A 17640-nucleotide genomic window follows, 5' to 3' on the forward strand; every position below is an offset into this window, starting at 1 on the left:
AGAGATCACATTCACTTAACTTTATTATACTGTATTGTTATAATTATTCTATTTTATTATTAGTTGTTAATCTCTTACTGTGCTTAATTTATAAATTAAACTTCACTATAGGTATGTACATACAGGAAAAACAGTATATATAAGGTTCAGTACTATTCGTGGGTTCAAGCATCCTCTGGGAGGTCTTGGAATGTCACCCCTGCAGATAAGTGGTGGGGGAGACTACTGTATTCAAACTCATCAGTTCATCTGTCTCATTTGTTCTGGCTAATTTAGTTTCTTTTCTTGCCATCTAAAATGAATCATGGCTGTAAGTCTGCCAACTGCCATTGCTTTTCTTAAGGGATACGCTTCCTTTCTCCTTGAAGTGTTCTACTGGCGTATTGGCTGTTTAGGTAAACTTCTCATTATAGTGAGATAAATGGAGTTGTTTTGCACTGTTCTTTCACTCCAGTGGATTGAAAAGACAGTAAACTTTAATCCATCTTTCCTGAACGTGTGGCCCAAATAGTCAGTTTTATCCTTAAATAAGTAATTTAAACATGTTTACTAACTATAAAGCCAAATCGGGTTCTCATTTAGGCTTAGTGAAAATCCTCTTTAAGACTGTGAGTCTCTGGAAATTACCCACATTGTAATCTGACCTCAAGATTTAGATCCAGCTAGGATTCATTAAGTACTTACACTGTGTTTGGTCCAACACACGTATGGTCTAATTATTCTCCAAGTCAAAGGACTCTACAGATAAAAAAGTTAGCTGTGGGACTGGCTGGGTAAGACAGTTCATTCAAGTGGGTAAATATGGTAGAACTGGGTGTTAAGTATTATTTTTCTAAGTTTCTGAGAAAATCTAGTTAGAGGGAAAGTCTTGGCTACTTACATTTGAAGAAATGACTTATTTTTATTTTTGAATTTTATGTCAATATGAATTTACCGCTTAATAGGGCACATATTTATTATTTTAAAAGTTTACTATTATGTACCTTTTTATTTGGTTAAAAAACTAACAGCGCTTAGTTTCTTTCTGTATATTGTTGAGTATTTGTTGTTTCAGCATCTAGCTGACATCTGGCTAAATGAATGCTGTAACCAGGATGTTTGATAAAATGCTGCTTTGAGATTTGTTTAGAGGAATGCTATAATTTATTGATCAAAAGCTAGTTTTGCATTTTTTGTGTGTGTAAAATAAACTTTTTAAAAAAATATTTCAGTAAAAGGAGTACCTCGAAATCTAAAGGTGACAGATGAAACGACAGACAGCTTTAAAATTACCTGGACTCAAGCTCCAGGGAGAGTGTTAAGGTACCGAATTATATATAAACCAGTTGCTGGAGGAGAGAGCAAAGAAGTGACCACCCCTGCCAATCAGAGGAGGATAACGCTCGAGAACCTGACGCCAGACACAAAATATGAAGTATCTGTAATTCCGGAATATTTCTCAGGACCTGGCTCTCCGTTGACTGGAAATGCAGCCACTGAAGAAGGTAGAGGAAATATGCTGACTGTGTGGTAACAACCAGACTCTTGGCTGCAGGGGAAGTGTTAGGCAACTATCAGGATACCACAAGCCATGAGACACTTTGTCTCAATTAATAAATATCCATCCCAGCTTGGCCTGTGGCACCACTTCCCTCCCAGTTTTACCAGCTAAATAGCCTCTCCTCTGGAGTCCCCTTCTCTTTCCATCTGATTTCTTCCTCCTCTCTGCCCTTAAGAAAGTCACCACTTTCTTTTTTCTCTTCCTACTTGGGGATGTAGGGCCCTTTGTACTGGGTACTATAAAAAGACCCAGTGACTCTTCATCTTTCTGCTTTCTTGAGTAAAAGTGGCTAGCTGTTGTGTACCCAGGGAAGAGTCTCATAGGATTGGTGCCTTGGGACCCTTCAGAGATGACATGACCACTCTACCAGAAAAGTCATGAAAGGCCAAACATCATAGTGGCAAAGGGATGGGCAGCCCCTGGTTTTACCCAAGACAAGGCCTCACTTGGGCTGTTTCTTATCTTAAGACTTTTCTAGGATAGCATTTGATCATTTATCATTTTTATTGTACCAGTGTATTTCCTGGTTATTACATTTAGAAGTTCATAGCATTATACCAATAAATCCTTTTTATTGAGAATTCCTTGGAGGAGTTAAAATTTACATTGTGGTACTAATCAACGTGTTTACAAATTGTAGGGTTTTGTTCCACTTTCAGAGAAAAGATTGTAGTTGTTAACATCAAAGATAGTAACATGACAGATATTAACCTGTGTAAACACAGAAGAGGTATTGGATGCCTTTTGATTTGTTTCTACTGACAAATAAGGCCCAGTTTAGAAATGCTTAAGCTCTGTTGGCTAGTCAACAGTTACAATTGCTGTAATATCACTCAGGATATAAATTTGATGTGTTTGCGTGCTGCGCGCGCACACACACACACACACACAAAGCAACAAAATGTTTTACAAGTCATTTTATTAAATAATGAGTTTTGATGTTCTTTTTGTTTTTTTAATGAAGTTAGAGGGAACCCAAGAGACTTAAGAGTTTCTGACCCCACAACATCAACTATGAAACTGTCCTGGACTAGAGCACCAGGGAAAGTGAAACAGTATCTCATCACATACACCCCAGTGGCAGGGGGTGAAACTCAAGAGGTCACTGTGACAGGAGACACAGACAGAACTGTGCTGAGAGGGTTAAACGAAGGGACCCAATACGCCTTATCTGTGACAGCCTTGTATGCGTCCGGGGCTGGAGATGCCCTCTTCGGGGAAGGAACAACACTTGAAGGTAATTACTGTCATGTTTTATAGAAATTCCTGAGTTTGTTGATGAGTGGTTGAGGAAACTGAAAATGTTTACAGAGAACAAAATGTGCTATCCTTTCTCTTGAAAGGAATTTGGATTGAAAAGTAACTATGACACTGCCTCTTATTCAGAGACATAGAATGTAAGCAACTGTGAAAAAATTACATTTGATCAGGAAGAGGTATATCGGGAAGCTGAGTTCATCATAAGGCTGTAGAAATGTGTTCTTAATGCCATGGGTTGGTTGATTGGAGAAGAGGTGTGTGACATTCAGGGTGGGAAAGGACCTTGGGGAATATCTGTGGATGAAAAGGATTTGGGTTGCCCAAGGTAATGCGGCTGCTTCCATCACTCAGGAGCAGACAGGAACCTTTTCCTGACTCTGAATCTCATTTCATTAACCACACATAAAAGCATTCAGCTTGAGAAATATGAGAATCCATGTTTCTACTTTGTTTTCTAAGTGACCTCTAAAATTCAGCTGTGTAGAAGTTTGAAGTTCATGCAGTACTTAGCAAGAACCACCAACAAGACTGGAGCTGGGTCCTTGGTTTTATAGAGTTAATTGTCAGAGGGCTTCATATTTAGAATCCTAAAAAAATTTTTTTGAATGTTTTATTTATTTCTGAGAGAGAGAGAGAGAGAGACAGCATGAGCAGGGAAGGGTCAGAGAGAGGGAAATACAGAATCTGAAGCAGGTTCCAGGCTCTGAGCTAGCTGTCAGCTCAGAGCCCGACGTGGGGCTTGACCCATGAACCACGAGATCATGACCTGAGCTGAAGTCAGACACTTAACCGACTGAGCCACCCAGGCGCTCCATAGAATCTTTTGAAATATAATGGCAGCTTACATTTAACTCACCACAACTACAAAGTAAGTTGTGTAAGAGGGAGAAAATACAAATTTAGCCTAACCGCAATAAGAATGTTGTGATGTTAAAAAGAAATATCAGTGGATGGTTACAATAATGAGTCAGTACCATAACTGGGATCCTGAATGGAAGCCAGGCATTGATTCCTTTTTGTTATCACCATCTTTTAGATAACTTATTGAAAATAATTATAGGAAGAAAATGAATCTGAAGTATCTTTTGTGATGTGAAGTCATAGTGACCTTAGGTAAAATATCTGTCAAATTCAGTGGATCCAGGAGTTTGGAGGATTCTGAATGTTATAGTTAACAGGGATAGGGCCCACAACAGACAGTTTTGATTAAAACTTCGACTTTGTCAATAGTTAAAAATGAAAACAAATACTCTAATCAATTCTATCTCTAATTGTGATCAAGAGTTTAATTCCAATAGTCCGTCAAATCTACTCTTTTTAAAATTTTTAAATGTTTTTTATTTATTTTTGAGAGTCAGAGAGAGACAGCATGAGCAGGAAAGGGAGACAGGGAGATACAGAATCTGAAGACAGGCCCCAGGCTCTGAGATAGCTATCAGCGCAGAGCCCAATGCGGGGCTTGAACCCATGAACTGTGAGATCATGACCTGAGCTGAAGTCAGACGCTTAACTGACTGAGCCACCCAGGCACCCCAAATCTACTTTTAAGAGAGGATTAAAATGAAAGATTAAATACCAGTGCATGCAATACTGATTACTAGAAGAATCTTGGCTTGACTACTTAGCCATGTGATCTTGACACAGTTCCTTCACCCCTCGGAGCCTCAGTTTACCCATCTGTAAAGAGGGGATGATCATTGCTCTGCCTTCTTCCCAGATTTATTGTGGAGATCAAAAGGGAAACTCTAGGTGAAACACTTTGGGAACTGTAAAATACTATATGTATATAGAATTCATGCAGAGGAAATAATATTCACTTTAGGATTGATAACTAAAAATATAGCTTTTGTAAGTATTTCAGAGATATTGATTAGCTATACTACAGTTTTAAAAGTAATAAGAAGTAGAAGTGGAATTTTCTTTAATTACAGAGACATAATCCAAACAGTAAATCATGTGATCTTTGTATCCAGAGAAATGTCCAGAATTTCTGAAAAGTTTGGGTTTTTTTGTTTTGACCTTTTGAAGTTCTCTTTCTCATGTGCTTCCCATAGGTTTTCAATGTAGATTGTTTGTAGGATTTTTTAAAGAATAAACTTTTGAGCTTTTGTTTTTTTTACAGAATAATTGTAGATTATTTATGTTTGTGAAAATTTCTTATAAGGAATATCTTGGAAATGATTTAATAGTTTTACTTTTTCTTATACCTTTTAACCTTCTGATATTCTTCCTCATTTTCTTACTTTAAAAAAACTGTATTCATACTTAGTCAAAATCTCCTAAGACTAAAATACACATTTTAATTTAATAGCAAACATATTTTATTAGGCTGTGATTTTTCTAGGCCAACTATATAGCTAAATTGTTTATAATTTTATAGTTTTGTACAAGTAGTTTAGAAAATCTACTTTACTTAATGCATATGTGCCCCCTCCCCCACCATGTGTCTGATCAGAAATTCCCTCTAAGAAAGATACATGAGTAGTAAAATAAATCTTAAAAATAGCTGTTTTCCATTTCCTGAGAAGGAGGGAAGCGAGATGATTAACTATAGTTAATTGACAATTGAATTCTAATAATTCTTTTTTTCCCATTTACACCAAAGCTCTTTACTACAGTGAAGGATTATATAAAATGCTGCCAGCCTGGCTTTATTAACATATTTATCCCATTGCATTATGTGTGGTAAACTTGACAAATATGTGAAAGCATAGTTGTGACTAAATTAAAATAGTAGAAGATTTTTGCCCCTGGTTATTCCATTTCATTTTATTGTCTTAACTCAGCCAAATCCACATACCATATACAGGAATAGGATATGATGGTAAATGCAGGGAATGGAAAGCCAGAGACAGAGCCAGGCAACTGCTTTTGAGGGCCGCTGTTTTTCTAATCTGTTTTTCTCTTGGGAGAGAAGGTGGTAAGAGCAGACCTTGAAGGAATGTTTCTTCCATCCAGAGGCATGGTCCAGCCGGCAAGAGCATTCTGTAGGTTGAAATTTTATGGATTGCCTGAAGTGCATTCTATTCAGTTCAAAAAATATATAGAAAAATATTTACTATGGTCTACAACCATCCCTAACTTAAATCTGTTTCCTAGTTTGTTGAAATGTAGCCAATGATCAGAAAATTCCCCTGTCCCTGGAAGAGAGATTTATTAGCACTGGCATTGGGGAAGTTCATGGTTTGCTCTAGTACTGTATGAAATAGAATCACAAAGGCAGTGTTTATTACTATTTCAGATCCAAACTTCAGAGGCATCTGAGCACAAACTCCTGGGTTTGATTTACATTATTTTTCCCCCCTATGTTGTTTTTAAAGTAGATTTAATGTAATTACTAAAGCACTGTTGTCCATGTAAAAGTACTTTAGGTTTTGATGGAACTTTGAATTGTCACTGTTAGTATTTAGAGAAAGGAAAACCTGCTGTTAGAAACCCTGAAATGAATAATGGCCATTTTTAAATTAAAGATTGACCACAAATGAATGAAAAACTTCAGTTTGGGAATAAAACAATTCTTTTTGTTTTTGAGTGTTGTTTTTTGCTTATGGAAAAGATGACTTTTCAAGATTTCCTTTGTTTCAGTTGCTATAGCAACCCGCTAACATCTTAGACATGAAGAGCTTCCTGTACATCAAACCAAGCTAACCCAGCTGACATTTTGTTACAATAAGGTTTTTAGCACATCATAGGAATTCCTCTGCCCGATGTTGAGTAGCATGGGGCCTCTCCAAGACAGACTAAATAAGGTCTCTATGTTTCCCTAGATTTATTACTATCTCATAATTTGAAAAATTATACGTTCTGAGTATAACAACTCTGAGGTTTCCTGGGAACTTTAGCACAATTACCAAACAGCAATTCATATTTCCTTTCCTGCACATTAATGGCTCATCAGATAAATATCTAAATCATATTGGAGACATAACAGTTATGGAAGAAATCTCATTAGGCTTTGAGGTTGAAGGGTGAATTGCTAAGAGGTTTTTATGAACTGTGTATTGCTTAACATAGTTGTTAGCTTATCAATCGTGAACTCTGTCCTTTGGAATGGTGGATCTGATTCATTGGTTGTAAATCAAGTATGTTTCCACATAAACGTGGAAGCAGGTTTTCTGTATTCTGCTGTGGAAAGTTGGATGACTTTTGAACTTAGCTTTAACGGAAAAGACAAATTGATTTAGAAGAGGATTTACATTACAATTTCAATTTACTTTCTATTTTTGAAAGTGGTATGTGAAACTCAATGAAAGCTGACTGGAACAATTTATACAGTTTCATTTCATTATGATTAATTTTTCAGTTATCATCATTGGCTAATTTGTGTTATAATTATATTTGAATTGGATGATGATTTGCTTTTCAGAAAGCAAATGGAAAAGGGCTAAGGAAACGTAGGAAAGTTACTTAAATGAGGCATTAGTTCTTTGGCTTCATATGTGGAAAAAAGCAGAAATCAACCCCTTGTGGATGTTCGGATCATGAGAAATGCACCTGTCTAAATTACTTCCCACAGTGGTAGCTCAGAGATGCATGTGAGCAAGCATGAGAAAAATAACTTTTGAATATATCTAAATATGTTTTATAATCAGAGGAGAAATACTGAGTATCACAGTGTCAAAAACTGATAGATTTTGTGTGTTTACACTTATGACAGAAAAGCATGTTATTTCTTATAAATATACCGGTATGATACTGGGGAGAATAAGGTAGCTGGGAAGACTATTGAGAAGGATAAAGATGAAGGCATACCATCATTATAGAAGAGGACTTATTTAAACTGATTGCCAGAAATTCTATTACCTGAAATAACAGTAATATTCAAAGCACAGGCTTATAGTCCAGAACAGCAGAAAACAGGTACCACGACATTAAATATTATTGAGAACAATATCGCTTATGTGAAATCCTGAACAAACTAAAACATCATGAAACAAATATTTATAAGTCTTGGGGCAGAGCGAAAAGAGGGACTTGGGGAGATAGGAAGCCTTTGCTAGAGGGGAAGTGGATCCAGGTTCGGGGAAGCATAGTGACAAACGGGAAAAGACTAATGGCATTGGTTCCTATTCACAGGACCATTTCTGGGGCTTCCCCTTTTAAGGAACAGTAATGTGTCCTGCAGAAAAGCTACATGCTGGTCTTCTGACATCTTTCCTTTCTTATTTCTCACGCTTTCCTTTTCCTTCCGAGGTTTTCTAAAAAGAGACTCCCAAACCCAATCTAACCAAACCAAGCCAAATACTCTTCCTGTAGTTATTGCTATCTGAAGTTCCTTAGATTGAGGAAAAAACGTGCAATTCAGTATTTTAAACCAAAGCAAATGCCTAGCTAGGTAACACTTCGACTGAACTCATTCACAGGAAAATGTGATCAACTCTTGAATAAGAAGCATTTGTTGAGAGCCATTTCCTTTTGAAACAGGATGAAGGGGAAAGGAGAGAAGTGAACATCCCATGTTCACTTCCAACCCCATGTGTGTTATGGGGGAGGAAGGATGTGATGAGAAGAGGCAACCCACTTCTCAGTTTTCTGAGGGTCAGCCATGAGAGAGACAGAAAGAGACAGAGGGTGAGCAGGGAAGGGGCAGAGAGAGAGGGAGACACAGAATCTGAAAGAGGCTCCAGGCTCTGAGCTCTCAGCACAGAGCCCGGCACGGGGCTTGAACGCACGAACTGCGAGATCATGACCTGGGCCAAAGTTGGACACTTAACCAATTGAGCCACCCAGGCATCCCATACCTGTCTTTATTTTCAAGGAGCCTTATTTCAGAGTGAAAGCAAGTGTGAGGGTTTCTTCTCACACTGACCAAGCATATCTAACAAATAATGATCTTAGAGAGGAGCAGAAGGAAAAAGAAAGTGATGAGAAAAGAGTAAAGAATTGTAGGGGAGTCAGAATAATAGAGATTTGAAAGTTTTTTTTTTAGGAAGTATCAGTGCTTAGGCATATCTCCACATATTCCAAATGAATTGATTTGGGCATGGCCCACTCTTTGGCATCCCAGGTGAATCTGTGCATCTGATCAAGTACAGTCCATTTATTTTTACCCAGGGCTCCAGGGCGTGACAGAGCCTGCTGCTGGCCTGTGCAGCTGGTTGCACACCAGGTCTTAAGACCAGCTTGGCCACTTGACAGCCTGCCATTTGTATCACAGGGTACAATTCAGTTGCTTTATTTGTTTTGTAATCCAGTATTTGTCCAAGCTAAGATTCCATTTAAATAATATTTTTAAGGGTTATAGGTCTGATAAAATTTACTTGTCATAAGGACATCATATTCTCAAAATTCTTGAGTTTAATGCAGCATATAGAATACCCAACTCTACAGCTTTTTTGAGAAAAAAAAGTTTATCAATGTGTTTGACAAGAGCATAAGGCTAATATTTAAGAATATTCTTATTAGACAGACTGCCTGACATATAAGAAGCCTGTTGAAGCAGTTTGTCTTGTCAATTTGGCTTCTGGATTGAGGTGCCTTCCTTCTTTGGATTTCATTTTCTTTGTTACTAGTAAGGAATGTTGCAATGCCAATGCCTGTATTGGGTGTCACTGGCAGATACTATAATTTTTTGAGGATTGTTTTCTGTAATTGAGAATTTACTCAGTGTTCATTGGAATTAGTGTTGTAGTGTTCATTGGAATTAGTGTTGTTATGCCATTAATTATATATTAAGAATGGTTTTTAGTTAATACTTCATTTGTATTTCAAAAAGTGCCTTCATAGTCTCTTTTCTGGACATTGATAAACCTTGCAGAGGTCTTTACTGCAATTTAACTAGTATTTTGTTCCAGCTTTCCAGATCCTGAGAGTGTTAAAACAATTGATTAAAATCCATGGGAATGCTTGTCTAGTGAACTAGACTCCTTTTGTTTGTATCCCAGAAATATCTTTGTGAATATATGATTGCTTCAACCACAATTGCCTTCCCATTATTTTCTCACAAAGAAATCATTAGCCTGTGTTTGTGAGATTGATGTCTGTTGTCATGGAAATAGTGTCACAAACTCAGTGCTATACAAAGTAGGGAGGAAATTGGGCTGAGAAACACAACCTTGGAGCCAACAAGATGCTGAAACTATTGATTGTAAATTACTCTAGAGTTAATTTGGAAGATAATCTCCACATTCTATCTATATATCTTATATGCTTTTTGGAATGTCATTAATGAATTTTTTGGCCCATCTAAGTTCAGTCGCTTTCAAGTACAACTATTTTATAGTGGCTGTGCCTAGCTACAGTTTAGGGAATTCAGAGGAGGCACATAAGAAAACAAAGTGTATTATCAAGCAAAGGAAATATGTGCTGCACATTGAAAACTTAGAGACCAGTTGCTGAGATATCAATGATCAAAACAAAACATAGAAAGCAACAACCAAACCAAATCAGAAACAAATTGTTTATATTCCCCTAAGTAGAAAAAATATATAGATATGTGGCCATTTAAGTAGGAAATACAGTTAAAGAAGGCCTTCAAGTGAGTATTAGCCTCAAGTACTATTGGGGGGGGGTGGGAAGTCAATGTGTTCTTGAAAATAAGTATTCTGGGTTTCAGTGAAATATGTAACTAATTTCCCTCCAGAGATGAGATGTCCTGTCAGCAGTTAAAGTTATTTATAATGGAGTTCGAATTTTCCATTTGTGCTTGGGGTCTGGTAAGATGCCCAGCTCCTGTTTTATTTATTTTTCCCTCTAAATTCTACAGTACGATAGGTTTCAGTCTATCCAGACTTCTCTTTTTTAAAATTTATTCTTATTTTTACTTTTTGTGCTCAAATGTAGTTGTTTCATTATGAGTATTTTTAAGATGCTCATTTTTACTCTTCAAGTAAAATAGTAGTCTTCAAAATCCTTGTAATAGGAGTATATATCATTTGCTTGAATATACAACAATTACTGGTGAAATGTATGCTGTAGAGGCAGATAGTTTTATATTTATGTCATGATGTGGCATAAACCCTAGTAAAGGTAGCCAATATAAAGTGACCTGTATATTTATTTTACATTTAAATTATGGAAAGTGAGGGTTTTATTGGAAGACATATGTGCCTCCTATTAAGTTGAGGTTTCCATATTTTTCCATTTGGGTTGTATTTTTTTTTTAATTGAAAGAGCCAAAATTTAGTAGCAGACATTTTCGATCAGCTAGAACAAGTGGTGTGTTTTATTTTGATGACTAATCGCTTTTAAGTTTTCCAGAGGAATTGGTGGTTTTCAGTTTCATTAGAGTTAAGTTATATTGGAAGGTTGCACTTGTACTTTTAAGTGGCATGAACAAGTAGAGTTTTTACGAAAAAATGATTCTTGGAATTGATACTTGCAAGTGATATGAAATCATTGAAATTATTGTAAGTCATGCATTGAAATGGAACTTATTTAAGTTACATCAGAGAGAAAAGATGATGGTAAAGAAATAAAGATCTTTGTGAACGATGGGCTGTGTTGTAAAGCAGAATGAAATGTAAAATTTTGGGATTTAGATGCAATGTTCCCTTTGAAGAAAAAAGAGTTTAGGCATGTACTCCTTCATATTTCGATGCCATTCTTGTCCTCAGGGGCTTTATGATCTGACCGGACATACAGGGACCAGGGTAATAGGGGGGAATCAGATATGATTCTAAAGTTTTAGTCCATCAATCTGCTGCACTGACAGAAGAAGACAGATGGCTCAGAAAGAAGGAATGGGCAACCTTAGACAAACTGAGTCTGAATTCAGCAAGTTAGGATGTGCACTAAGATAAAGGAATATTTACATATTTAGTAGACATTGAAAAATGATTTCCCTTTCATTTCTATTCTAGAACGTGGTTCACCTAAGGATTTAGTTACTAAAGATATCACCAACACATCAATTGGGGCTTATTGGACATCTGCTCCAGGGATGGTTCGAGGTTACAGGGTTTCATGGAAATCACTTTATGATGATATTGAGACTGGAGAGAAGAGTCTTCCCGGAGATGCAATTCATACTGTGATAGAAAATCTGCAGCCAGAGACCAAATACAAACTTTCAGTATTTGCAGTTTACAGCAGTGGAGAAGGAGAACCTTTGAATGGAGAAGCCACGACTGAATGTAGGTAACATCACGAGGGGGTTTGTGTTTGTGTTGGTGCTACCTAATAGCTATCAGCTCAGGTGACAGTTTAACCACTTGCCTTTATTTAGTTCTTTTTATATGACAAATGGGGCCTGAAAAATTAGGACCTTTTAAAGAATGTGGTTTAGATTCAGGTTCACTTGGTTCGTTTAATATAAAAATTATATCAAATTTTGAAATATTGAATACCATCCAACTCCCTATATTTGTCTCTCTCTGCCTTTTTTCCTGGTAGAGTGGTCAGCTAGATAGATCAGGAGCTATCTAGAGGCACATTTATAGCTACATGACTTTGGGCAAATTACTTAATTTTCCTTGAGTTTCAGTTTCCTTATCTGTAGATTACAGTCTCTTAGAGTTGTCTTGAGGATTAAATGAAATAACAGTGTCCAAAGCACTAAATATAGTGTCTAGCCACTTAGAGTTGATTCAGAAATGATAGTGGCTATTAAAGTTATGATTATTATACACCCAAGACTAATCCTAGATTCCTAGAGTCTTTATTCCTCTTATATTTGGAAAGGTTAGATCAAAAGTTCACTCAATTTTTTTGATGGCTTAGGTTGACCTTAATATTATTAATATTCTTTCTTGTGAATAGTTTTGAATGACCTATCATCATTTATTATCAGCTGGTTGGTGAAAGATGTGTCATCATTCCATAATTCTCTTTCCTAAAAAGCCATTTGTTAAGAATAGGAATTTTTTTTAAAAAGTTTATTTATTTATTTTAAGCAAGGTGGGGGGAGAGAGAGAGAGCACGTGCACAAGTGCAAGAATGAGTGGGGGAGGGGCCAAGAGAGAGGGAGGGAAAGAATCTCAAGTAGGCTTCGCAGTGTCAGCGCAGAGCCTGATGTGGGGGTTGATCCTGGGAACCATGAGATCATGACCTGAGCTGAAATCAGAAATTGGACACTTAACCAGCTGAGACACCCAGACACCCCTAAGCATAGGCATTTCTAAGAATTTGTAAGAGAAGATTTTATTACTTTTATTTTGGGAAGATTTTAGGAGAAGGGAAAAGAATGGAACGTTCTTGAATTTCCTTTTATTGGAAAGAAGTGGAAGAAGTGGGGAATTTTTCAGGCAAAGGAGGAGAGAGGGAAGTGCCATGAGCAATTTAGATAAGCCCTATATCCTGATTTTAAATTGTCTTGAAGTCTTTTGGTCAGAGTTGTCTGAAGAACTCATCTCTCTCTTTTTTCAATCACTGGAAAACTTAGGAGAGTGTGCCCAAGTTTAAATTTGTGTCAAAATTAACCAGATTAAAAAAAACCCTCCTTATTGGAAATTTAAATATGTGAAAAGGCCATTTGTCAGATATTCACATGATTGGTTTCCATGGTAATAAATGAAATCTTGTGTCTGAATATATTGGCTGATGTAGTTTAAGAATTTGGCAGAAATTCATCTCTATTTCTGGCAGAACTTTATTTGTTGTAAAGAGAAATAAACTAGGCCAGATATTACACATACAACCAAATTTATTTGTAGGAGTGAAGATACAATTCATACGATTGAGCAGTTACAAAAGTATCTGTATTTAGAGGGGAGCTTTTTCAAAAATTCTCCTCATTTGTCTTCCAAAAAGACTGAGTCTTCAAATATTTATTTGGGATTGAAAATCTCCACAAGGGATACGTTTTAGGCAAAAGGAAATATGTTAACAGAAATCCGAAATAAACCTTCATCACTAAGAAGTTGAGCCTCTAAGAAATTTTCAATATTTTTTGGCTAATTGATTGATTTAAAAGTAAGTGAACAGAAAGGCCTCTTTTGAACTAGGAGTTGACTAGGCAGGAATGAAATGTACAGTTTTTAGAGTTGCGTTTTTACACAAACTGCTCAAATGTCTAAGCAAATGATAGAGAAGACAAGGAACTTTCTTTGTTCTGCTTCTGGTTTGCTGTTGTATTTTATTTTGCCCCCTTTGTGGAAAATAAAGCCATTTAGAGAAATTGGAGCCAGATGTGCTTCTTGGGTGGTGGCTGAATCCTAAAGTATGGATAACTGGGCAGTCACTAGGTCATGCTCTCAGAGTTTCTCATAAACTGCCAACGGGACATTGCGGAAATATCTTCGGGAGTGCTTGCACCTGAAACTCAGGAACATGGTGTGTAAACTGTTGACACAATGAAATCCATGGACTGTGGCTAGCAAGCCAGCAGCTGGGAACCTTTCTATTGGCTCTCAAGTTTATGGCAGCTGCTTTAGCAGAGGTACAGTGGGTGTTGGAAAGCATCTTGTGAGAGCTTCTAAAACATGAAAAGCACTTACAAATGTGAATGTTGCACCCTTTTATAGCATGTGGCATACCTATCAATGAAGTGAAAAGTCTTGCTTTTTACTCATGGGAAGCTGAGGCTTTTTTCCCCCTAAATTTCAAATTTTTCCATGAAGACTAGGGTAAGATGTGTTGTACCTTATTTCACCTCGATTCTTTTACTTTAAAGAATTAAAAGGCAGGAATATAATTGTGATCCTTGAAGCATTTCAAAGTGTGACACACAAAATTTGTTACTAACATATTTAAATTTGGGACTGTTTTAAGGTTTGGAATCTCATATTTTGGGGAACATAGGTGTCTTACAAGACCAGCACTTGTAAGAATTAACCGCTAATTTTTCTCAATTCTGAGTTTTGAGAAATTGGTCTAGAAATTTTGTGCAAGAGAGATATACCTTGTTCCACTGAATAAAGATTTAAGCGTTGAAATAAGAGGTCAGAAAACTTTAGCACAACCCTTTCCTAAAAAAGTGTTAGACACACATCATCTTATTCAATATTTGTGACAATTGGCAATAATAATAATCCAAATAGATTGTTATTCTATATACTACTCTTTCCTGTACTATTTTCAAAACCTTTTGTAAGGACTTAACATTTTTTCTTTGAAAAAAATATAATAAATATAAATATCATATGTATATATAAATAATAGTTCACTTACCTGGAGAATAGTAATAGAGAATTGAGGATTAATCTAAAAAAATGTTAATATTTATAGAAAGTAATGGGCTTTGCTGAGAATTCTTAGTGTCTTTAAATCCTAAAATAAAAAATTGCAACCAATTTACTCTTAGTTTATTTTATTTTATTATTAAAAAAAAACTTTTTTACATTTATTTATTTTTGAGAGACAGAGTGAGACAAAGTGTGAGTGGAGGAGGGGCAGAGAGAGAAGGAGACACAGAATCCGAAGCAGACTCCAAGCTCTGAGCAAGCAGTCAGCACAGAGCCAGACACAGGGCTTGAACCCAAGAACCGTGAGATTGTGACCTAAGCTGAAGTCGGACACTTAACCAACTGAGCCACTCAGGCGCCCCAATTTACTCTTAGTTTAATGTATACTTTTGCATCTCCCAGATACATAATCCATAACCATATATTGAATTTCTTTTTTTTTTTTAATGTTTATTTATTTTTGAGTGAGAGACAGAGAGACAGAGTATGAGCCGAGGAGGGGCAGAGAGAGAGAGAATCCAAAGAGAGAGACACAGAAACCAAAGCAGACTGTAGACTCTGAGCTGTCAGCACAGAGCCCGACCTAAGACTTGAACCCACAAACCCCAAGATCATGCTCTGAGCTGAAGTCGGACACTCAACTGACAGAGCCACCAAACCAGGCACTCCACCATACATTGAATTTCATTATCTATTTTGACTTTCTTTGTCCTCTCTATATAATGTTATCTTTTGCTTATATAGCTGCTTTTAAGATTTTCTTTTTATCACTGCTTTGAAGCAATTTGCTTCTAATACGCCTTGATGAAGTTTTTTTCATGCTTCTTGTGCTTGGGGCTAATTGAGCTTCTTGGATCTGTAAGTTTATAGTTTTATAAAATTTGATAATATTTAGACCATTATTTTTAAAAATTACTTATTATACCCCATTCTCTTTAGGTACATTACACATGTATTAATTTGTTTGAGGTTATCACACAGCTTACTATCATGCTTTTCAGCTTTTCAATCTTTTTTCCCCCATTTGTTTCATTTCAGATAGTTTCTATTACCATGTCAACAGGTTCAGTCATTTCCTTCCCACAGTTTCCAAATGTTTCATCTTAGACATTGTATTTTTCGTTTCGAAGTTTGGTTTGAGTCTCTTTTATATGTTCTGTGCCTTTACTTAACATGCCTAATATTTTTTCTCCCATGATTAACATCTGGAATATAGTTATAATAGCTGTTTTACTGTCCCTTTTGAATAATTATGTCATATATGTCATTTCTGATGTAGTTTCTACTGAGTGATTTTTCTTCTTCTTACGGATTGTCTTAGCTCCAAGTGCCATAACAAAATACCATTAACTAGTGGCTTAAAGAACAGAAATTTATTTTCTCATATTTCTAGAGGCTAGAAGTCCAAGATCAAAATTCTGGCAGAATTTGATATCTGTTGAGAACTAGGTTGCTGACTTGCAGATGGCCTCTTCTCACTATGTCCTCACATGGCCTTTCCCCAGTCTCTGCATGCAGGTGGGGGGAGGGAAGAGAGAGAGAGAGAAAGAACTCTGATGTCTCCTCTTCCTCTTATAAGGATTTCAGTCCCATCAGATTAGGACCCTAATCTTACTACTTTATTTAATCCTGATTACCTCTCCAAGGTCCCAACTCTAAATACCATCACATTAGAGGTTAAGGCTTTAACAAATGAATTTTGAGGAGACACAATCTCTCTTGGTAATTTTTATGAGATGCCAGACTTTGTGAATTTTACTTTGTTGGGTGCCAGATATTTTTACATTCTTATAAATCTCTTTAAGCTTTGCTCTGGGATTCAGTTAAGTTACTTGGAAGTAGTTTAATCTTTCTCAAGCTTTCATTTAACTTCTTTTACAACTAGACCAGAGGATGCTTTAGTCTAGGGCTAATTTTGCCCCATTAATGGGGCATTACTGGAGGACTGCATGAACTCTAGGACATAATTATTCCTTCTGCTGCTTTTGTGTAGTTCTTTCCCTAATTTTGGGTGGTTTCCTCGTACTTATGCACTGATTAGTACTGGGCCGAAGACTCCAGGAAAACCTCTGGCAGATTTTTGGAGCTTTTCCATCTGTTACACCATCTCCTCTTCAGAACTCTGCTCTGCAATTCTAGATGCCGTGGACTCCCCTGACTCACAGAACCATCTCCGCAATTAAGTGAGATCATCAGGCTCCATCTGGTTTCCCTCTTCCTGAACTGGGGCTGGAAATTCTCTCTAAGCAAAAAGCCAGGACAATCATGAAGCACACCCCCATTTGTTTTTCTCTCTCAGGGATCACTGTCCTGTATTGCCTGATATCCAGTGTTTGAAAAATTTTGTTTCATATATATATTTAGTTTATTTCGATTTTTTAGTTGCTACAAGTCATCCTTGTCTGTTTGAATATGAAAATTTCTCATGGGATCAAGGTAGATCCTTTGCAATGTTTCCTTCAGCTTAGTGTCTTCATGTAGAAAATGCTTATGATCTTTGAATGCTAAGATTATCGAACTGAGTGAAATGATCTTGCTTATATACTCTACGTAAGAGAAAAGGGATGTATGCTGGCTTTTTGTGGCTGCTTAGTGATCTGTTTCTGATACTTATATAGTTATTAATAATTGTGAAATATTAGTAAAAGATAATTCAATAAAAACATTGTATAATTGTCAAACACTTTTTACATATAGTGTTTCCTGAAACACTCAATGCATACAAGTTTGTTTTTAGAACCCTGGAGATATTTTTATGTATTAGAGTTTCCTTTTCTT

The 17640-nt window shown here is 36.5% G+C and overlaps 1 protein-coding gene across 4 annotated transcripts in view; it reads left to right on the top strand.

Annotated features, from left to right (window-relative positions):
- Positions 1–17640, top strand: part of COL12A1 (collagen type XII alpha 1 chain) — a 119325-nt gene that overhangs the window by 25878 nt on the left and 75807 nt on the right. For all 4 annotated transcript variants that reach the window (XM_077770263.1, XM_077770280.1, XM_077770286.1 and 1 more), the window contains exons 12-14: positions 1212–1484; positions 2505–2777; positions 11602–11874. In XM_077770263.1, the coding sequence (XP_077626389.1) occupies positions 1212–1484; positions 2505–2777; positions 11602–11874 (819 nt within the window). The remainder of the gene's footprint in view (positions 1–1211; positions 1485–2504; positions 2778–11601; positions 11875–17640) is intronic.

Source organism: Crocuta crocuta, unplaced genomic scaffold (genome assembly GCF_008692635.1).
Source record: "Crocuta crocuta isolate KB4526 unplaced genomic scaffold, BGI_CrCroc_1.0 scaffold270, whole genome shotgun sequence".
NCBI lineage: Eukaryota > Metazoa > Chordata > Mammalia > Carnivora > Hyaenidae > Crocuta > Crocuta crocuta.